The sequence below is a fragment of the Miscanthus floridulus genome, chromosome 4, assembly GCF_019320115.1.
Source record: "Miscanthus floridulus cultivar M001 chromosome 4, ASM1932011v1, whole genome shotgun sequence".
Classification (NCBI taxonomy): Eukaryota; Viridiplantae; Streptophyta; class Magnoliopsida; order Poales; family Poaceae; genus Miscanthus; species Miscanthus floridulus.
Window position 1 is genome coordinate 81,497,314 of NC_089583.1, and position 23,637 is coordinate 81,520,950.

The window sequence follows — 23,637 nt, forward strand, 5'->3', positions numbered from 1 at the left end:
TCCGCAAGCCGGCAGTGGCGTCAATGCGTGGCCAAAACTGTGGCTCACAGCCTCGGGACGGTCACAGGCCCACGGCGCAGAAACAGGCTTCCCTCGTCCACGGCAGAAACGCCCGGCCACGCCGCGGCCCTCGTGGCCAAATCGTCAGCTCGTCTTCGACTGTTCGTTTCAGGCTTTCAGCTGCGCCTGCCCGCCTCACCTCACCGGCTCACCGTGCTTCACCTGCTCCCTTCCATCCATGGCTGCGGCTCACCTCTTCTGCTCCGCACCGGCCGCCTCTCCCGCCGCGAACCCCCGCCCCCATCCTACCCGTGGCCGTCACGCCCACCGGGCCATACCATCGAGAGGCTTCTTCCCCTGCCGCGCGTCGCTCAGCCCCGACGGCTCGCTGGCCGTGCTCGGGCCCCCCAGTCCCAGGACGGCGCCACCGATGAGGAAACCGTACCTGCGGGAGCACTCCTGCCTCATCTTCCCGTCCCCGCACGGCCGACGCCCTCTGGCGGTCATCAAGTTCCTCGGCGGCGCCTTCATCGGCGCCGTCCCCGAGGTCACCTACGGGTAAGTTCGTTAGCGCGTGGGTTCAAGGATTCCATCCGTTCCGCGGTCGGTCACACTTGAACGCAAAAACGTGTTCATTGACATTCGGTTGGACTCGCACTGGTGCGCTTGGCTCATCGCGCGGTTGGTTGCTCGCAGCTACCTGCTGGAGCTCCTGGCGCGGGAGGGCTTTCTGGTCGTGTGCGTGCCGTACAACGTCACCTTCAACCACGAGGCCGCCGCGCGAGAGGTCTTCCAGAGGTTCCATGCCTGCTACGACGCGCTCCTCGCATCGGGGCTCCCGGAGGCCGGCCTCAGCGCCCGGGACATCGCGGAGCTCCCACTCTACTCTGTCGGCCACAGGTGATTTCGGCGAGGAATGTCGCACGCCACTTGTTCGATGATTTGACACGGAGGAAGCCTCGAGCTCTGTTTTGTTGATGTCTTGTATTCTGCTCATTTAATTGTGCTGTTGTGATGGTCTGCAGCAACGGGGCACTGCTTCAGCTGCTGGTGGGAAGCTACTTCTCTGAAAAGATACCAAAGGTCCGCTGATGTTTCGTTGATGAGAAATCTGTCTGCAAAGTTTCAGTTTGATTTAATAATTCAGTAGAACTAGTAAAAGAAAAGCTTTGTGTTCCTTAAAATTGCATATAATCTGATATACTTCTGACCACCAAGTGGTTTTGGTCTTATTTCTCTGTTGGGTTATCCTCATTTTAGGCCAACGCCATTGTCTCATTCAACAATAGGCCGGCTTCGGAGGCTGTGCCTTACTTTGAACAGGTATTAGTCTGGGCTTCATTACCTTATGGTTAATGGTTGTGCCTTTTTCTGTTTCACGACTTAATGTTTCCCTGCATAAGAGTAGCAAATTGCAGATGCTGACTAGCAAGCATAGAAAGGAGTAAACTTATGTATGGATCAGTAGAGGAATTAATATTGAACTTTCTAATTAACTTTGACTAGGAGAAAATCTGGACCTAAAATTAGTTTGTAGGGATACAAGTTGCTGGTTCAATTCTTCTTGCTAGTTAGTAATACCTGAAAAGCAAGGAAAGAGGGTGTTGACTGTAGGCTAACTGAGTGTCAGTGTGGGGTTTTCAACAATATATTTTTTTGCTCGAACAACGCAGGAGAGCTGCGTGTCATTTCATTAAGAAGAAGAAAGAAACAGAAGGCCGGCAGGAACCGGCCCAAGTACAAAAAACTCCCCCCCCCCCCCCCCACCCACACACACACACACACACCGCCAACAGGAACCAAACTCTTACAGAAAAAAATAAAAGAGGCAACAACTAAAACCCTGATCAACCTAGACACAACCTAAGCGGCCAAGGATAGCGACCAGGCAAGGAGCTCTTGGAGTTTAGAAGCTCCAGCCAACCCCCAAAAACTGCATTCATCAGCTATCACTTGGAGCAGATCTGGAATGCTAGGCCTAGCGTGCTCGAAAATACAAGAGTTCCTGTGTTTCCAGGTTTCCCAAGCTACCAGAATAACTAAAGAGTTGAACCCCTTTTGCAAATCTTTTGGAATAAGCCGAAGACCTTTCCTCCACCAGCTAGAGAATTTGGTGTCTGACGTTGAGGGCACTAGAGCAGGTAGATGTAGGGCTTGGAGAATTGAAAACCAAATCTGCCTGGTGAAGACACAGCCCACAAGGATGTGCTGTATGGTTTCTTCCTCCTGATCACAAAAAGGACAAGCCTCCGAGTGGAGCAAGCCACTTTTAGCAAGTCGGTCTGCCGTCCAACATCGATTGTTGATAGCCAACCAAATGAAGAACTTGCACCGGAGTGGAGCCCAACTCTTCCAAATCTTTTTCCCTGGTGCAAATTTGATGGTCCCAACAAAGAAAGCAGCATACGCTGATTTGCTGGTGTATGTACCTGACTGAGTTAATTCCCATCTAAACTGATCAGGTACATCCTGCTGCAAGGTCAAGCCCTCCACTAGATCCCAAATATTGAGATAATCTTCCAAGACTTGGACAGTACGTGCCCCTTTGATATCTGCCACCCATCTCCGATTATTTAGAGCCTCAGCTACTGTCCTTCTATTGAGTGACCTTTTGGGAATAGCTTTGATCAAATTTGGGGCTAGTTCATTAATGGTTCTGCCGTTCAGCCACCTGTCCTTCCAGAATAAAATTGATTCCCCATTACCAACAACACAGTCAACCGCCAAGCGAAATATTGCTTCTGCGCACTGAGGAATTTGAACCTGAAAACCAGCCCAAGGTCTTGAGGGATCTGTTTTTTGGGCCCAAAGCCAAGTTTTTCAAGATTATGGATCCCCAAGCCACCATACTCAAGCGGGCGTTGTAACAACTATATAATGTGTTTGTGTGAGTAGTGGACAGTTGAGTATCTAAAATTTGATGCCCTTCTTTTTCTCTCAAACATGTAGGAGGGTATCACATCATTGCATTAAGAAGAGAGAGAGAGAGAGAGAGAGGTCCGAACAAAAACAAACCAATAAAAACACATGGCACTCATTCAAACCGCACAAGAAAATAAGCACACAAACACTAACTTCAAGTTTTCAGACGTGCCACAGTAACATTGTAGTCAACCCAACAACAGAGCTCACTAAGACCCTAACACCACCAAAAGAGCCCAGGCACCCCTGCATCTCTCGATAGCTGAAATTTCTCCATGGCCTTGTGCAGATTTTTTGCATACTTGGAGTACCTCCATTGAACACACAATCGTTCCAGTGTTTCCATAACAGCCTTGCCCCAAGAAATCAAGAATCACTAGTGAGTTAAAGCTATTCGTCAACTATTTGTCTGATCTCCTGGAATGACCTTTTCTAACAATCACTGAAAGCGGTCTCATCACCCCAAGGTGAGATGCCTGGTAAGCCAATCATCTGGGATAAATAATAGAACCATAACTGACATGCAAACACGCAAAAGACCAAGATGTGTGTTATCATTTCGTTCTCATGATCACAGAGTAGACAAGCAGCTGGATGTGACACCCCCCGTACAGGCCAATCTGTGTGCTGTCTAGCAGCGTTCCTGTTCACAAAGTAGATAAGCAGTTGGATGTGGTAGCCCCCTACGGCCCAATCCATTTGCTGTCCAGTGTCCAGAAGCATTTGTGTACTGCGAGCCATATGAAGAACAGGCAGCATCTTGGCACCCAAGTTTTCCAAGTATATACTGCTCAGGAATACCATGCGGTATGCTTACTTTGCTGTGTATTATCCAAATGCTGAAAGTCTGCAGCAATGCTTGTCCTGTAGGTCAGTTTTTTTTTTTAAGACAACCTGTGATAAAGCACCTCTAATATTCTGAATCAATTTGTTGTCAAGCATAGCTTCCTGCACAGTTGCCTATTGATGATTCATTTGTAAATGCAAGCAATGAGGTTAGGAGCTAGAACCGCGATATCCTTTCCTTGCACTCACAGGCATCTATCACCCCAGAGTAAAGTGGCACCAATACTGAGGCCAGCATCTAATTGATAAGAGGGACTTGACATCTCAAGATGAGCCACTGCATGGAACTATTCACGCTACATTTGGATTTTGAGTTGTAATAAATACAAGAGTAAAATGCATTCTTAGGTCCTCTAACTTTTCTTTGTGTGTCATTTAGGTCCCACACTTTCAAAATGCTATTTTTAGGTCCCAGAGTGTGTCAATTAGGTCCAAATAGACCCGATCTACTCCTCAATCTTGACCATGGTAGGAACTTGATGGCAAAGCAATCGTTCGCCTACCTCTTTCGTCTAAAAAGCACTAATTTTTGGCCTTGTCGTCACCACTACTGATGACGTCATGGCTTTTGATGTGGACGATGATGAAGGCATGGGTTAGGGATGATGAGTTGGCGATTGTGGTGCGATGCCACACTAGATCAGAATGCAAAAGAGGGGGAGAGCATGGAGATGGAGGTAGAAGAGAGAGGGAGAGCATGTAGATGGAGTGCTAGAGACCAATATGTGGGTTGGTTGGAGCTTGTTTGGACCTAGATGACACATTGTCACAATTTCAAGGACCTAAAACTGAAGTTTTGAGAGTTTTTGACCTAGATGACACCATAAGACAAATTCGGGTACCTGAAAATGCATTTTGAGAGTTCGGGGACCTGAGTGACACCACGAGACAAGTTTAAGGACCGTTCGTGCATTTTACTCTTAAGAAAATGCCTTCAAGGATGCAAAAAACAGATAATGGACACAGCCGAGTGGTTGTTTTGCATTCATTGCATAATTGAGCTATACTAACCTGTTTATATTGACATCCAGTATCACCGAATGGTTGATGGCTAATTGTCCTGGTTCGGATCAGAGCCTTGTGGACAACAGATTGTCTTAACATTGTAGAATGCTAAATAATATTCTAGATTGGCTAGGCAACCCATGCTCATGTGTCTAACCTGGCTTCATACTGTGCATACTGTGCATATGTAGAATGTAGATGTTCTCTGATATTGTACTGCAGCCACTACTGTCATGTGTTTTGTTTGTCCAATGTTTTCTATGGAGGGCGTTGCCACTATCAACCAAAAAAAGGGTAAACAAAATGCTGAAATTGCAATTGGCTATATGTATGATGTGTTCAGTCAGCTAATCTATTGTGAAGTCAATGGGAGCGAAAATTCAGGATCAGTTACTTTGGTTCAGAAATGAGCATAGAAAATGCATCATGGGCCTTCATAACACTTTGTTGGAATAAGAAAGTGTTAGTTGTATCTGAGGAACATATGTGATGCTACTCAATACTTCTTTTCTAAGCTTCCAACAAACAATTTGCATTTGGAGCTGATTTCAGTCTAAAATGTGAAACGCTGCCTTATGCTCTTTCCTACTGGCCTTTGGACGTTATTCTCTCTTAATAGTATGTTTGTTTTATGCAGATAGGGCCCCTTTTTAGTCAACTGATGCCTATGATGGAGGCCTCGCCTGTTTACTCGGTGGCCAGAAATGCATCAGGTGATTGTTGGGTTACAACTTAGCTGCTCATGTTATCTGTCATCTATCCAGTGGCAGAGGATCATTGAGACCAAAGGGGGCCATGGCCACCCCTGATTTCGATTGTTTCTTAAGAGTAATATTGAGCAGTAAATGTTGAAAATCTATGTGGATTAGCACTAATGGCCCCTCTTGGCCCCTCCTAACTTTAACGTGAAGCTCCACCACTGCATCTATCTATTCAATAAATTTGTTTTGGCTGAAAGAGCCATAACAAACTTATGCTTTATCACAAGCTTTCCATTATGGATCCATTGAGCAAGCAACCTGATCACCCCGTCTAGTGTTGACGGTTTGCTCTTAATTATAGTTTGTAGCTTCTGGAGTTCAGTGCTTCATGATATCGTGTTGCTGCTGCCACACACAATAACATATATAACTTTCTGACATGGTAAAAGTGTGCACTGTTGTCTGCTGAAATTTGTAAAATGAAAGAACAAAACAAGGGTATGAACTTTTGCTTGACATGCTTCATGTTCTGTTTTAAAAAGATGTGATGTCATGACTTTAGGAGATGCATGGAAGGCTCTGTTTGATTTAGCTGGAGGTTTTTTACGTGAGTATGATCAAGAAGCTATGGTATCCCTGAGCAAATTTGTCGATCAGTTACCATCGGTAATGAATCAGGTACTGTATGAAATTATGCTTGTCTATTGGAATTTCTTTTAGATTAGAAAGTAGCACGTCTATTTTTTTCATTTAACTGTCTTCAGTACAGGCTCAAAAAAAAAAAAAAACTGTCTTCAGTACATCCATGTCCTCTGCTAGACTTATAGTGACCTTCAGGCTTCAGTGCATCTGTGTCATGATGGTAGCTGTTTCCCATATTATTTGCAGGTTACAGAAGGTGTGTCTGAATTCAAACCAACACCACCTGAAAACCGTGAATTCTGCAAGAATTCCTACAGCGTACCCAATACATTATTGGTACTGATGAACTTGCATCTATCCGATCCAACCTCTAGCTGTTCTGGTTTACTGTTTTTTTTTTTTTGGTCTCGTAGGTCAAATTCAGCGTAGATGCTATTGATGATACAGACATAGTTGAAGACGTCCTGAGATCCCGCGTTGACTCAATCGGTGGACAAATAAAGAAGGTCATACTGTCAGGAACACATCTAACTCCATGTATACAGGTGATGTGTCATACTTTTCATTCACGCATTGTATTGACAGAATGGGTACTTAAAGGAATTCTGAAACATATGTGCAAGTGCATCACCTTATTTCATTCACCACAATAATAGTCTCTAGTCTCTACTTGACAGCACTAGAATGTAAGTAAGCAAGATGATGTTATTTTAGGGTTTCACCACCATTTAGTATGCTCGAAATCACTGCTTCACACTACAGAGAATTTAGTGCTCTTACCTTGTTTACCATTTCAGAAAATTGTTAATTCATATGTTTCAGCCGTGTCAGGCACTCACCTTTGCTGTGTTACAGGATGTCAAATGGCAAGTTGGTTCAGAATACACTCCAGCAGATGCCATTGCACAAGGATTGAAATCATTGGCTCTCAATGAAACAAGAGTCCTCTCAAGAACTATTGCTGATTGGTTTACATCCCTCTAAATTTTGAGTTACTCAATACATCTGTTGAAGTTCGGAGTTCTTACAAAGGTATGTACTACTATTGCAATAGTTCATCATTGTTGATCCAATTTACAGTTACAAAATTCCAAAGTTTTGTTAATTTGCTTGATGAGTACATCTGGGACAAACCAATTGCATCACTCATCCAGTTGTATTTTGGAAATTGCTTTACCTAAGTCAAATCTTGGAGAATTCTATGTACAATGAATTTTATAGTTTTGTTTACATCCAACTAACTTTGACGCATTCGCATACATCAGGAATGCCATTATCAGTTCCCAACTTCCCCATTTTGCTGATGCAGTCCACAATTATAACGAGATGTAAGGATACAATGTACTATTTTGTATGGTACATAAGAGCAGTGCATTTGGGCTGTGCTGAGTTGGTCATGCTCACCCACAGGCCCTAGCCGTACTACAAATATCTGATCAAGATTGGGGGGTTTAGGGCCTACTTGGATTGTAGTTGCAGGCTATACAAAGCATCGAACCCAAAGTCCAAGAAGCATGATCCTGTTTGATGTACGGTGCCAGCAAAGCCAAGTTGGCCAATTGCTCCTGCTGCACGCAGACAAGCCCAGGTTTCTGCAGGCTGGCGAAAATAAAGGCGTGTGATAGGAAATCTGGAAATGTGTATATATTATTACCACATTGTGATCCCGCGGTATAGGCGTATAGCTCAAATACATTTGGACGGTTTGGGGTATTTCATTGCTCTACTGGCAGTTGTTTCTGTATTGTGCATGTCTGTTGCAAGAAGACCTGGATGCTGCTGACCTGGGAACTGATTGATATCGCTGACGCTTCCTGTTCTTGCAAGAATGTACAAGTAGAACCCCCCGTATGCTTCAGGAATTACACGAGGTTAACAACTGTAATCAGCTTGGGATTTTCTTTCTACAGCATCACTGCAGTTATTAGATGTGTAAGCTCTGCAAATGGGACCACCGTCTAGTCAGTTGTAAACCGACCAAATCTGCAGAGAAATCAGGCCAGTGCAGGACATGCTGGGATTGATTGGTACCCCCGATCCAATCAGACAGCCAGAATACAGCGCTTTCTTTTGCTATGGGGTCACTTCATAGAATAGTTGTTTAGTTGCGTGAAATTTAGGAATTTAGTTACGTAGTGTTTAATCATAGACTAATTAGGCTTAAAATGTTCGTCTCACGATTTTTAATCAAACTGTACAATTAGTTTTTTTTTTCGTCCACGTTTAATGCTCTATGCACGTATCGCAAGATTCGATGTGATGGCTACTGTAGCACTTTTTGGAACTAAACAAGGCTTAACTACATTTTGCGAAATCCATAGCACCTTAATATCAGGGCGTGTTTAGATCTAAAAAAGTTTGGGTTTGGCTACTGTAGCAGTTTCGTTTTTATTTGGTAATTAGTGTCTAATTATGGACTAATTAAGTTTAAAAGTTTCGTCTCGTAATTTTTTATTCAACTGTGCAATTAGTTTTTTTTTATCTACATTTAGTATTCTATGCATGTGCCGCAAGATTTGATGGGATGAGTACTGCTTAAAAATTTTTGGGAACTAAACAGACCCTCAATGTCGAGCTTGTCGACCATGAAGAGCCGCAGAGGTTCTGTCCTAGTCCTAGCCTCCCTGCATGTCATGTCGCCGTATGCGGCCGACGCACGGAGGGCGGAGGCGGCCGCCTGCGGGGATGCCATTTTCCGTGCCGGATCCCCGCAGCTAGCTGCAGCCGGCTGTCTGCAGGTGAGCAAATAAATGCAGGTTGTTCGTTTGGCTGTGGCTTGTCGTAAACGGAGTAGGAATAGTTTTTTTCTCTTACGTAAACCAACCAGCAGTAATTCTTCACGAACCAGCAACGATATGAACCAGCTAACCGAACAGGCTGCATCTAGTAATGGGCGGGCGCGCAGGCATGGGGCAGACTGATCATGAGATACGCTGGTGATTTCGCACCGTCGGGTCATACTCAAAACTAGGTACTTCCTCCGTTTCAAATTATAATTCATTACTTTTTTGATCTCAAGTTTGTCCACTCGTTTTATTCAAAAAATTTGTACAAACATAGTTAAATTTAAGTTATTTTTGAAGAACTTTTGTTAATAAAGCAAGCCATAGCAAAAGAAGTGATATTTAGCACAAATTTTTGAATAAGACAAGTGATCAAACCGAGGATAAAAAAGTTAAACGAACTATAATTTGGAACGGATTTAGTAGATGACATGACATGCATGTGCACGCGTTCATACCTACGTTGGACGTTCGGAACCGGCTTACGCTTCCCTCGCCGGCGGCAGTGTAGGCAAAGGTAAGCCAATTTCATATACATACACTGTCGGCTCCATCATCATAATCTATCTATCGACTATCGTCGTCTATGTCGTCCACATCACCACACGCAAGGCATGCATGAGCAGCTAATTAAACCTGATTCATGTAGCCGAACTCCCACAGCCCCACACCTCTTTTGGCAAAACAATCTGACGAAGGAAGTGGAAGATGCAATACTGACTGCATTGCCTGGTACAAAGCAGCTATCAATAACTAGCTCGACCGAGCTTTACAAAGCACGCTGCACACTGCAGCACTTGCCGATGAACCCAAAACGGGGAAAACATGGGATCAGACGATATACGTATATCCTACTAGCCCCAGCAGCAATCTAGCGTTGCACGTACTCGTATACAGTACGTGCTGCCGTTCAACGACAAAACATTGACCACTGTTCGTGGCGTAACGCTACCGCCGGTGGTGTACGTGTCTTGCATGTTCCCCTGTCGAGCGAATCCGATGCAAAGCTTATTCATAGCGAGGGCGACTAAACGTGGACGGCTTCATTCATTTGTCGTCACACACGTTGGTGCAGCAATCGGCCAATCGAGATGCTTCTCTCTTGATCGATCGATCGGCCGGCGATGAGCTGGCGTGCCTGTGACGGCGGCGTACGTCGTCGTGTACGTCGTGTCGTCTTCTTATCTCGCGCTCTTCTCCGGCTGCCTGCCAAAGGTGACCCGACAATGGCACATTGTACGCCCACTCCGTGCTGCCTTAACGACGCATACTCCCTCCATCCGAAAAAAAACGCCACCGTAGAGTTTAAATTTTGTCAAAAAAAAACGCTAACGTCTGACCACTGGCAGCACCTGCACAAAGTTTCCATCCATTTGCCGTAAATAAGAAACCAACTGTCGTACACGTGGAGGCCTTCTCCTCCACTCGTTCCCATCTTCCAGAAGACTCCTGTAGAGGCTCCTTCCCAGCGAACGTTCTTTCCCCATCCATCAAATAACCGATGCAGAGCCCGGGCTGGGATGCGGACAAGCGGTGGGGATTTTTTTTTTAATTTTAACCTTTTTTTTAATATAATTTTAAATCTAACACTGTCGTTTTTTTTAAACTAACACTTTTGGTCGTACCTATTGTCCTGGCGCGGCCAAATGCTTGTGCCACGCCATGCATTGTGGCGCGGCACAGGGCTGACGTGGCGCGGGCCGGCCGGGGGGGCCACTGACGTGGCGAGTCCTGCCGCGCCACCGACCATGGCGCGGCAGTGCCGCGCCCTGATCTGTGGCGCGGCAGGAGCAGATATATACCCCGCGCGCGAGCCCGGCCGCCCGCCCGCACGACGCCCGAACGCTGCCGCCGCCGCCGCCAGTGCCCTGCCTGCGGCCGCACGCGCCCGCGCCCGACCGTCCACGCCGCGCACGCGCCCGCCCGGCCTCGCCTCGCCCCAGCCGCGCCCGCACGGCCCGGCCTCGGCCGCTCGCCCACGCCGCGCCCGACCACTCCTGCCGCGCAGCGCCCTAGCCGGCCGCGCCACGAACACCGGCGCGTCAAGACCGCCCGCTCCTAAGGTACCTCCCTCTCGATTTTATATTTTTTTATTATTATGTAGTATAGTTAGTATTTTTTGTATCTACTATTAATATCTTTGACCAAATTTATATAATAGTGTACTAATATTTATGAAACATAATATGTACTATTACATTAAGCATGGAGTATACTTTCGTAATAAATTTATTAGGAGATAGAAATATTGATACCGTTTATTTAGTTTTGATCAAACTTAAACATATTTGTCTACTCGAGAAGCAAGATGTGTATTTATTTTGAGACGGAGAGATTACTTGTAATTTTAGAACCAAAGTTTTATATGGATTGATTATGTATTTATTATTTAGTATAGTTAGGATTTTGGGTTTAGAGATTTAGGCTAGTTAGGTTAGTGAATTTGTTTGTGAACTTACTAATGTTAACTTGAATTTTGTTAATTTGAATACTCTAACGCTTTGTTTATCAATTTGTAACAGGATGACTCCTCCCACGCAGCACCTGTTGTACCCCATTCTGGAGGTGGAGTACGACGACCAGCATCGAGCACACATCTTGAGTGACAACGGCGTAGAGGTGTCCTTGCCTCCTTTGAGGCCCCGCAGTCACACCAGGGCGCATCATGGGACGAGCGTTATCCACCGTACATACGGCGTGCCGGTTTCCTCGAGCTTGTCCGTGTTGTCAACCACGGTCTTCCGCCCCTTGATCTAGCACTAGTTACTGCAGCTGTGGACAGGTGCGAGTGCATTTTTTGTACGTAAACTTTCTTATAACAAATTGGAGGCAACTAACAGTCGTTCTATTCTTATAACAGGTGGAGGTCTGAGACCCACACGTTCCACCTACCTTGTGGCGAGATGACCTTGACGTTGCAGGACGTCAAGGCTATTTTAGGCCTTCGGTTGGGGGGACTTCCAGTGACAGGGATAGTTGACAACGATCACTGGAGGGAGCTGGTGGCTCAGTTTATTAGTTTTCTTCCACCGGACGATGATGCTTCTAAGAAAAATAAGTGAGTAATTCAAGCCTATTTAATACTTGCATTGCTTTACAGCTAGCATCGGGTCTCATTTTCTTTGATCAATTACAGGAAAAGATCCGGTGTTTCGTCGTCCTGGATCACAGAGCGCTTTGAGTACTTAGACCCACAAGCTGAGGAGGCACAGATCGACAGGTTCGCTCGAGTGTGGCTTTGGCACTTTCTTGGTGCTTTCCTCTTCCCAGACGTCTCGGGCAACACCAATAGCTGGATCTTCCTTGACATACTTCGCCAGCCGTGGGAGAACATAGCGGGGTACAGCTGGGGCAGCGCAGTCCTGGCATGGACGTATCGACAACTATGCGTTGCCTGCCGTCGCACCTCAGGACATGCGAACCTTGGGGGTTGCTCCTACCTACTCCAAGTTTGGTGTTGGGAATGATTGCCCGTTGGGAGGCCCCTTAATAATGGTTTACCGGTAAGTACTTCGGTTCATTATATTCTTCCAGGCAGTTAGATATGATAAGATTATTTGTTGCTAATTCATTATCGTGTTCAATGCAGCAATGGAACGGGCATGATACACTCCCTACAGCTCTGTATATCTGGACAGAAGCACAGTTAGTTAGAGGGAATACGTGGCGCAAGTATAGGGAGTATACGAACGGTCTCGACGTCCTCACACAACACCAGGTTACGCTCTCTATACTATCGTAGCAGTGTCTTCTTCGATGTACACTATATCACAACCTAACACAATTACGAAATTTCAGGTGTTTTGGTGTCCTTGGGATTCTCTGGAGCTCCAGGACTATCTGAGTCCTGTCACTAGGGACGAGTCACACGAGTATCGCTGCGACGTCCCTCTTATTTTCTTCCATGTGGTCGAGATTCACTTGCCCATCTGGGTCTGCAGACAGTTTGGAAGAATGACAGGCTACCCACCACCGCTTTACTCCACCAATCAAGTATTGCACGGGTGCGTTATCGATTAATAACAATGCTATAATTCAGATGTGTGTTTGGTACAACTAATATTGTTTTGTTGTAGGTTTGACCGTAGGAAGAGGTACAAGACCAAGGATTGGCGCGTGACACACAGCTCGTACATCCATTTGTGGCAGACCAGGGTACCACATGCGGTCCATGCGGGTCCTCCACACGACTAGCACACCTTCGATGAGTACCTATGGTGATTTCATAGGTCTACGAGGACACATATCAAGCCTCCATACACTGACGTGGCGATTAATGAGGACTCAGAGGAAGATGTCATCAAAGATGTGTACGATGTTACCACTAGGTAGGACACAGCTACAGAGAGCCCCACTTCAAAGATACGTGGTAAGATACTTGAATGGTATAATTTGTTATCCTTTTGGTATTAAGTATGTGTACTAAAACTATCCAACCGCGTTTCTGTACCCAGGCGACACAATTGGCAAGGCTGTCCAACGAAGCAGCGTTCCGGCTTCATGAGTCTAGAGGGCAGGGGCTAGGCGTTCTCATAGCTTTTGTGGAGGTAAACATAAACTTGTCCGTTTCGAAAATGTGTCTTTATTGTATATGTGTTTGGCTAATGAACTAACTTTAACGTCTATTTATGCAGAAGGTGAAGAAGAGCTGCAGGAAGCTAGCTCAGAAGTTGAGCTACATGGACACTCCTTACGAGGAACTGCCACTCCCCGCGCGGTCGGGTGGCACGTCTTCAGCCTCTTTGAGGACACCAGCTAGCTCTTCTCAGCCAATGACGCAGGGTGCCACTTCCGCGGTGCATACACCACCACATCATAGCGCTGGGAAGGACCCTACAACCGAGGACGAGGAGGAGGACGATGACAACGATGATGAACCCTTGGGCTTCTGCGGACAGCACGGCCAGTGGGACAAATGGCCATAGGACGAGATCGACATGTCTTAGCTAGGTGGTGGCCCGTTTGGCACCCAAGGAGCCTCACAGGTACTAACAAAGATAGTTTGTTTCAATACGTAGGCTCCATGAACTAATGATCATAAAGAATTATAAGTAATCGTGCGTATCATATACCTGCAGGGTACGAGCCGTACGCACTGTCGATGCGACCATACCGACGTTGGCTACACTCCCAATGTGTTGTTAACAAATCCGAAGAGACAGAGGCGTCCGAGGGATCCTTACACTCCTGAGTCTTAGTTTGTTTGGTCAAACGAATATTGGCATCCGAAACTTGCGGGGTTATTTGGTTATGTTATGTCAAACTTATGTCAAAACAATGAATATGTTATGTGACAGCTTGTCAACTTGTTTCTTATTCATTTCGTTGAGTCGTGGCAGCACTGTCGGCGAGATTAAGTACCCTGCGTTCGAGAACCGGCAGTCCCGACGTATCTGGACACCGGTGGCAATTTTTCGTAATTGATTAGTTAAAATGGTGCATAACCGTATTATGAAAGATGAAAAACTAATCATTGGCTTATCAAATTCTCTATTCGGCCGTGAAAAAAACTCAACAAAATACGGGCGCGACGCGTTTCGATTCTACCATCCAGGTAGCCTAGGACGACGGCAGGCGCAGCGGCCAGGTGGTGTGGCTGCTCGCGCGGTTTGGTCGGTCCAGCCACGCCACTCAACAGGGCACGGCACTGCCGCGCCAGGGTCGGTGGCGCGGCAGGACCCGCCACGTCAGTGGCCCCCTCGGCCGACCCGCGCCACCATGCATGGCGCGGCACAGGCACTTGGCCACGCCAGGGCAATAGGCGCGGCCAAAAGTGTTAGTTTTTTTTAAAAAAATGACAGTGTTAGATTTAAAATTATATTAAAAAAAGGGTTAAAATTAAAAAAAAATCATGGTGGGATGTATAGTTGGCCATTTGGTCCCGGCACTATGGGCCGCCCCAAGCATGGCACTAAATAGCACGGTGCAGGAACGGGCCGACTGAAAGGGTCGAGATGGCGACTAGAGGGGGGTGAATAGTCCTTTTTAAAACTTAATCACGTTGGCTAACCAAAACAAATACAGAATTAAAACTATCGGTCTAGCCAAGACTACACCCCTCTATCTATGTTCACTAGCACCTTGCAAATATACTAATTAAGCAACAAAGGTGCCTGGCTAGCTAGAGCTCTCCTAACCAATTCTAGAGGCAAGGTCACACAAACCTATGCCACTAGTACTCTAAGCAACAAGGGAGCTCCTACACATGCTAGTAAGCAAGAGCACAAAGCCAACTAAGCTCACTAGCAATGCTCAATAACAAGGCAACCAATGCTAAATTAGAGAGCGCAATTACTTAGCTACACAAACTAAGCAATGTGACTAACAAGGTTACACAAACCAAATTACCCATGCAAGGGAGCTACTTCTATGCTACACAAGCAAGAAGGTAACTAGCAAGCTACACAAGCTAACTAATTACAAAAGCAACAACACAAGCTCAATGTATATAAAAGTAATCGCAAGCTTGTGTAACGGGGATGCAAACCAATGGGAAGAACAAGGTTGACACGATGATTTTTCTTCCGAGGTTCACGTGTTTGCCAACACGCTAGTCCCCGTTGTGTCGACCTCTCACTTGGTGGTTCGGTGGCTAATTGGCATCACCCACCAAGCCCGCACGTCGGGCACCGTAAGAACCTACCCCAGAAGTGAGGGTAGCTCAATGACACGCTTTACTAAAGTTGCTCTTCGTGGCTCCCACGGGGCGAGCACAATGCCCCTCACAAGCTCTTCTCCGGAGCGTCGCACAAGCTTCTTACGGGCTTCGACGGAGGCCACCACCAAGCCATCTAGGAGGTGGCAACCTCCAAGAGTAACAAGCACCATCGGCTTGCAACTCGATCACCTAGTGCCACTCGATGCAACCTCACGATGCAATCGCACTAGAATCGCTCGCTCACACAATCGGATGATCACTATCAAGTATGTGTGAGATGGAGGGCTCCTAAGCACTCTCAAGCATGGACACAAAGTCCCCCGAGGTGCTCAGCACTAGCCATGGCCAAAGGCCACTTCTATTTATAGCCCCAAGGGCTAAACTAGCCATTACTCCTTCACTGGGCAAAAATTGGGCCGACCGGACGCTCCGGTCGTGTTGACCGGACGCTGGACCTCAGCGTCCGGTCGCCCAATAACAGCCACGTGTCACCTACGTTCAACGGCATTCTTCCGATCTCAACGGTCATCTTCTGACCGGACGCAGCAGCTTCAACTGACCGGACGCTGGACCCTCAATGTCCGATCATTTACACTAAGGTACCGACCTTGACCGGACGCGTCTGGTCGGACGTGATCGGACGTAGCCCTAGCGTCCGATCACTCTCCAGTAACACTGCTTCGTCCAACAACAGGACCAGACACTGCCTCCAGCATCTGGTCACTTTTAGAGCTAGCATTCGATCGACTGACCGACGCTGCACGCTGACTGCCACCACTGACCGAACGCTGAGCCTCAGCGTTCGGTCACTGCGTGACCAGAGTCCGGTCCACTCTGTGGGACCTTTCTCATCTCCGTTTCTTCACTGAGTTGATCCACATCAACTCCAACTTCATCTTCTTTGTAAATGTGCCAACACCACCAAGTGTTCGCCACCATGTGTATGTGTGTTAGCTTTTCACAATCATTTTTCAAAGGATTAGCCACTCAACTTGCCACGCCACTCAATTCTAGCGATGATGCAAAGTTAGATCACTAGAGTGGCACATAGATGACCGATATGCAAACAAGTTTGCTCCTCTTGATAGTACGGCCATCTATCCTAAACCCGGTCATAAACTTCTCTACACACCTATGACTGGTGAAATGAAATGCCATAGGTTATACCTTTGCCTTGCGCATTCCATTCTATCTCCTCCAATGTTGATGCAACATATGCACCAACACGATCAACAATGATATGATCCACTTCATATCACAACGTGATCATATTGGTTCATCGATCTTGACTTCACTTACTTTTCACTGTTGCCTTTGTTCATTGGCGCCAAGTCTTGCTCAAGCTTCACCGCCACGCGGTCCATCGCTCCAAAGCCTTCGACTTGCCCTTCACGCTTGCAACTGGTCCATTAAGCCAAGTCTTGTCTTGATCTTCTCCACCTTGATCACATGACTCAATGTCATGTCTCATGTGCAATGAGCTCCTTTATCTTCTCTTGTGTGAGCTTTTGCAACATCTCCAAGCCATTTTCACCTTCATGGTATATGTTGCTCACACACATGTACCTATGGACTAATCACCTGTGTATCTCACATAAACACAATTAGTCCACCTAGGTTGTCACTCAATTACCAAAACTACACAAGGACCTTTCAATCTCCTCCTTTTTGGTAATTGATGACAACTCTACAAAGATATGGAAATTAAGCTCTTTTGGATTCATGTTGCTTGCCCAAGCAATTTTACCATGTGAAAATGATTTTGGACAAGTACCACAAACCCGAGATGGTAGTATTAGCTCCCCCTACATATGTGCTAGAGTGTTTGATTTGAAGCTTGCACATATGCATAGATTAAAATTATGGGAGAGTAATTACTACCAAATGATGCTAAGGTGTATAGAATAAACCTTTGAAGCGTGTACCAATTGGAGTTACACCTTTAAGTTCATCCTTAGCACCATGGTTAGCTAGATATCACTTGAAAATAAATGCACTAGATACCTTGTGAGATCAACATTAAAAGCAAGGTACTAGCATTACTTGAAAAGCATACCAAGTGTCTAGCTATCATCCTATGCATGCTAGTTATCAAATCATCATTCAAGTTCTACAACTAGCATACACCACACAAGCATGCATATTGAATTTGAAAGCTTATGCAATGCAAGTAAGCACATGAATATGTACATATCAAATGCAATCAATCAAAGTTCATGAGCTTGCTCCCCCTACTTGTGTGCTTCTCTTGTCCAAGAAATTTTGATCCATCTCTTTTCTCCAATGTTGCTCCCTCTTTGTCCATGTTCATGTCCAACCTCTATTTCTTTTATATCTCATCTCCCCCCTTGTACAATCTTAATCTCTCCACCATTCAATCAAGCTTTCATATCTTTGTACAATCTCTCCCCTTTTGTCATCAATTTCCATAAAATGTGTGTTTCTTATTGATGCACATGTATACATTTGGGGTAGATGGTTGAGGCTTGAATCTTGTATTTTTTATGGACATCTTCATGATTGTTGGAATGACACTACTTGTAACTTGTATCACTTGTATCTTGTGTAGGGCTTCTTGAAATACCACACATAGAATCTTTTCTTGATACCAATTTGTGGTATATCTCCCCCTATGTGATAGCATGGGTCATCCATTTGATACACTTGAGCTCTTATAGTTGAGGGATGCATTCTTCATTTGATGATCACTTAAAGTTGAGGATCACTTGTGGAACCATCGTCTTTCATGGTTGATATCATATATAGATGTAATACCACTTGAAAGAATCTTCTAGTATGGAACCACTTGTTTGATTTATCAATAAAGACCATTTCTTAAACATTTGCTATCTTTATGAGTACCACTTATAGGATATCACTTGTGAGTTGATCTAGACATTATTTGTAGATTCTTGATAAAATACTTGAGTCTAGATACTATTTGAAACATACAAACTAGATATTCATTTGCATTGTTGTCTTGTGCTTGTACTCTTATCACTATCATGAGCTTCTAAGATTGACTTGAACTAAATTGATTTGCCTAAGCTTCTAAGTCCGATTTGAACCAATGACAAGCTTTTTCACACCTCTTGCAAGGGTTATCTTGCCAACGTTGTACTTGTCACTTGTTAGCAATCCAAATTGAGTCAAGTACTTGGGTTTACTAGCTCATAAACAAATTCATATACTAACCACTAGATCAAGTAATCATTCAAACAATAGTGGTAGGCTATGAATTTAAACATTTCATTTGTTATGTATGATCCTATGAAGCATGTACTATATGCACTAACCGCATACTAGTAAGGGATGAAATGATCATGCACATTACAATGATACCTTTGCTATGTTGGAGTAGAGGATAGTCACATAGATTCTAATTCATTACTCCAATAGCAATGTGAAGTCCAATTATAAGCTTGGTGAAGACCAATAGATACCATGTTGAATTCTATTCTTCACCCATATGAAATGAATACCACTTATGATCAAGTGCACTTTCTTGTTGTGGTTGGCTTGCTTTATCTTTTGATCTTTGCTTGCATGAGAGCATCAATTTGAGAATACCACTTGAAATATCATGACTAGCTCTCTTTTGGGTGTTACTTGCTTTTCTTGATCAGCCCTTTTGATTGCTTCAACTAAGTATCTCAAATGTTCCTCGGATCACCACTTCCATGTTAGCCTTCCAAGTACCACACTTGGTTTACCTACACATAGGCGGCAAGCCCCTACACTAGGGAGAAGTGACCTCTCTCTAAGAATCATTCTTGACACTCACCTGAAATAACTTGATACATTGATCCAAGTGATGGACTTAACTTGATGAGTAACCTTGATTCCTTCTTTAAGTCCTTTTCTTTCTTCTTGTTTAAGTCCTTTTCTTTCTACCAATTGATTTCCAATAGTCACTAGAACTTAAACTTCAACTTCATCTTGAGTTTGATCTTGATCTTCCAATTTGAGTACCAAATATATGCAAAGTACACTCCACAATCAAATGGCCTTGTACTCATATCTTGTCATGCTTCTAGATCATCTCAAAACCAAACTTAGGTACCTCAAACACTTGTAAACATGTTTCCAACTTGAGGACCTTTCAATCAAAGTGACTCTAGATCAATCCAACATCTATCACTTTTCTGACAGATTTTGTACCCTTCAAAGAAATAAGTATATCTCCCAAAGTACAAATCTAAATACCACGAAATTTGGTGGAAATGTTCTTTATTAAGTTATCTAGCAGCTGTAAAAATTTGAGCTTCATTTGACTTCTAGATTGCTGCCATATATCAATTCTTCCACCACTGCTACATGCTAAAAACTGCTGCACTATAGCTGACAAGATCCACTCCAAAACCGAAGCATTTCTTATCCAATTCTCATGAAAATTGTACAGCATCTTATACCATAAGTATAGAGCATGTACACCAATTTTTATACCAATCCAATAGGTTTTGATTACTCAAATATGGCTAAGATCACAGCTAGCTCAGATTCTCAATTATAGGACAGATTTCAACAATTGAGCTATACTTCATCAAATGTGAATCAAACTTGAAACTAACTTGTTTGAATACTTCCATAAGACACATATCCATTCAAACCACTTACTAAATGTCATCTTATGAACTTATCCAACACAAATCAATCTAAACTTGACTACTAAATTAATTTATCCATTCAAATATCTCATAGCAAGCAATATTGTATATTTATCCAATTCAATCAACTCATATGCACCCAAATGAAATGATCAACAAGAGATATACCTTGGTTGGCTCATGATCATCCAACTTGCAAGCTTCAACTCAATTATTTGCAAGCCATCAAATAATCCAATAAATCACCACAACTTGAATATGACACTTGTATGTTGTAGCACTTGGACTTCACTCAATTTTCTCTTGGTATTGGGTTAGGATGTGCACTAAGCTTCATAACTTGATTCAACATATGATGAACAATGTGAGATCAATTGAGTCAAGTCTCCAATGCCGATGGTACCTACAATCAATCATCCACCTTTTGATGGTACCCAAACAAGTTTGGGTCCTCTCAAGTTAGGAGCAACATACTTAGGCAATGCCTTAGTATGAGTAGCGGGATGTTTTGCAATAGCAACCATAGAGGTACCATTACCATCCTTTCTAAGCACATTATTATTAACAATTGAAATAGACTTAGAAATGTCACCTAGGGGATATGAATGTGCCATGTGTCCCCTTTCCCAGCATGAGTAGCACTTTCTTTTTGCTTGAGCCTTCTCTTCTTTGCTCATGTGGTGCTTCTCATTGTCTTGCCTCTCATGGATTGCTTGAGCCTTCTTCTCAAGCTTGGTAGGACACTTAGAGTCAAAGTGTCCCACACTTCCACACTTGAAGCACTTGATGTGAGCATGATCTTTCTTCTCATCTTCATTCTTGTTCATCATCTTGGCATCTTGAGTTTGCATTAGATGCCTTGCCTTTCCACCCCTTACCACCATCTTCATGGTTGATCTTGATTTGAACTTAGGGTGTCTTCTCTTGCTCAACTTGTGGCTTTGGTTGAGGCTTCACTTGTTGCTTCACCAATTGCTTGGTTGGGCACACTGAGGTAAGATGACCCCAAGTACGGCACTTGAAGCACTTGACATGCTTTAGCCTCTCTTCTTCTTTTATATTCTTGAGCTTCTCAATGTTAGGGAAACCATTTGCAAGGTGTACCGCTTCATGACACCGGTAGCACATGGTATGGGAGAGCTTTCTTTATTGTAGCTTCTTCATCTTTCTTTCTCTCTTTATTTTGTCCTTTGTCATCTTCTTCTTGAAGCTAAGGCCACACTTGTCACCATAGTTTCTTTGAGTCTTCAACATGTGTTCAAAGGTGACTTTTGAGTTTTAGCACCTCTCTAACTTGTTGCTTAATTTCTTCACTTCACTTTTGAGCTCAATGTTCTCCTTCAAAATGTTAGTCTCACAAGACATAGAAGTAGAACAAGCATCTAATTGTGAAGAGCATGGCATATCTAATAAATCATCACAAGAGGTGGATACATGCTTCTTGCCTACATCACAAGGGTTAGCAATAATATGTGATTGGTCAATTGACCCATGTGATAAGCTCTCACTAGTTTTAGTTTTTTCATTAGAAATCTCCTTAGTGAGAAAAGCATGGTCTTGTATCAAGTTATCATGAGCAACACTAAGTTCCTCATGAGCCAATTTTAGCTCCTCATGTGAATAAGTAGTAACATAAAGTAGATGCTTTTGTTGTTCACATGTGTTCTTTAGAAAAGAGTTTTCATTTTTCAATTTATCGGTTTTAGCCATCTCTTTTTCTAAAGCTTTGATCATGCAACCATATCTATCTAGAAGCTCCTCATATGAATCAAGATCAATCACATTTGCATTAGATACCTTAGTGTCACCTTGTGACATGAAGCAATGTGATGTAGTTGGAGAGCTTGAAGAAACATTACTCTCGTAGCCCGAGCATGATCCATCATTATCACCATCAAGTGTGCATGGAGTAGCATCATCATTGGCATCACTTGTGGCAGCATCATCAATCTTGTCAAGTGATCTTGTGGTAGATCGATCATCATCATCATCACTTGACCATGAGGTGGAGCAATCTTCCACAATCACAAAATTGTGGTTATGCTCAACACACTCATGTGCCTCCATCTTGGGCTCATCATCATCATCATCATCATCGGAGACTGTCCCATATTTCTCATTAAGATAACTCCAAATCTCATGGGCAGTCTTCATGTCAATGATTTCTCCAAATATACAATCATGCAAAGATCTATACATGATGTTAGTAGCTTGGATGTCGAGATCTAGGCATTTCTCTTGTGCTTGAGTTAGATTATCTTCATCCAACACATGAGAAAAGCCTACATCTACCATCCACCACATTTGAGGGCAAATAAACTTAAAATTGTATATCATCCAATTTTTCCATCACGTAAAGTGTGTGCCATCAAAAATGTGTGGACAATCAATATCTAGCCCATAAGCCGCCATCCTCTCGGGTCGGTGAAGACCACAAATGAGAGACCAAGCTCAGATACCATTTGAAAGGGTTGAGATGGCGACTAGAGGGGGGGGGGTGAATAGTCCTTTTTAAAACTTAATCATGTTGGCTAACCAAAACAAGTGCGGAATTAAAACTATTGGTCTAGCCAAGACTACACCCCTCTATCTATGTTCACTAGCACCTTGCAAATATACTAATTAAGCAACAAAGGTGCCTGGCTAGCTAGAGCTCTCCTAACCAATTCTAGAAGCAAGGTCACACAAACCTATTCCACTAGTACTCTAAGCAACAAGGGAGCTCCTACACATGCTAGTAAGCAAGAGCACAAAGCCAACTAAGCTCACTAGCAATGCTCAATAACAAGGCAACCAATGCCAAATTAGAGAGCACAATTACTTAGCTACACAAACTAAGCAATGTGACTAACAAGGTTACACAAACCAAATTAGCCATGCAAGGGAGCTACTTCTATGCTACACAAGCAAGAAGGTAACTAGCAAGCTACACAAGCTAACTAATTACAAAAGCAACAACACAAGCTCAATGTATATAAAAGTAATCGTAAGCTTGTGTAACGGGGATGCAAACCAACAGGAAGAACAAGGTTGACATGATGATTTTTCTTCTGAGGTTCACGTGTTTCCCAACACGCTAGTCCCCGTTGTGTCGACCTCTCACTTGGTGGTTCGGCGGCTAATTGGCATCACCCGCCAAGCCCGCACGTCAGGCGCCGCAAGAACCTACCCTAGAAGTGAGGGTAGCTCAATGACACGATTTACTAAAGTTGCTCTTCGTGGTTCCCGTGGGGCGAGCACAATGCCCCTCACAAGCTCTTCTCCGGAGCGCCGCACAAGCTTCTTGTGGGCTTCGACGGAGACCACCACCAAGCCGTCTAGGAGGTGGCAACCTCCAAGAGTAACATGCACCACCGGCTTGCAACTCGATCACCTAGTGCCACTCGATGCAACCTCATGATGCAATCGCACTAGAATCGCTCGCTCACACAATTGGATGATCACTATCAAGTATGTGTGAGATGGAGGGCTCC

General features: G+C 44.3%; 1 protein-coding gene across 3 annotated transcripts; it reads left to right on the forward strand.

The window, feature by feature from the left end:
• The first annotated feature begins 104 nt into the window (after nt 1-104).
• On the forward strand, nt 105-8,210 carry LOC136549879 (uncharacterized). 3 transcript variants are annotated; one of them, XR_010782083.1, is made up of 11 exons: nt 105-558; nt 697-900; nt 1,026-1,083; nt 1,261-1,323; nt 5,411-5,486; nt 6,037-6,152; nt 6,363-6,452; nt 6,530-6,661; nt 6,972-7,148; nt 7,382-7,444; nt 7,527-8,210. XR_010782083.1 is itself a non-coding variant. In XM_066541306.1 (10 exons), the coding sequence occupies exons 1-9, from the start codon at nt 239-241 to the stop codon at nt 7,098-7,100; spliced, it is 1,188 nt and encodes a 395-aa protein (XP_066397403.1). In that variant the 5' UTR covers nt 105-238; the 3' UTR covers nt 7,101-7,148; nt 7,382-8,210. The 3 variants fall into 3 exon arrangements, 2 of the variants coding, with proteins under 2 accessions (XP_066397403.1, XP_066397402.1); XM_066541306.1 differs by having other exon boundaries at nt 7,382-8,210; XM_066541305.1 differs by lacking the exon at nt 1,261-1,323 and having other exon boundaries at nt 7,382-8,210.
• The last annotated feature ends 15,427 nt before the right edge of the window (nt 8,211-23,637 follow it).

Excerpts from the sequence above, each read along its gene's own strand:
- LOC136549879 (XM_066541306.1), top strand. The coding sequence starts at position 239 with ATGGCTGCGGCTCACCTCTTCTGCTCCGCACCGGCCGCCTCTCCCGCC. Across the intron at positions 1,084-1,260 it reads TCTCTGAAAAGATACCAAAG|GCCAACGCCATTGTCTCATT; the intron begins GTCCGCTGATGT and ends TCCTCATTTTAG. Across the intron at positions 6,453-6,529 it reads GCGTACCCAATACATTATTG|GTCAAATTCAGCGTAGATGC; the intron begins GTACTGATGAAC and ends TTGGTCTCGTAG.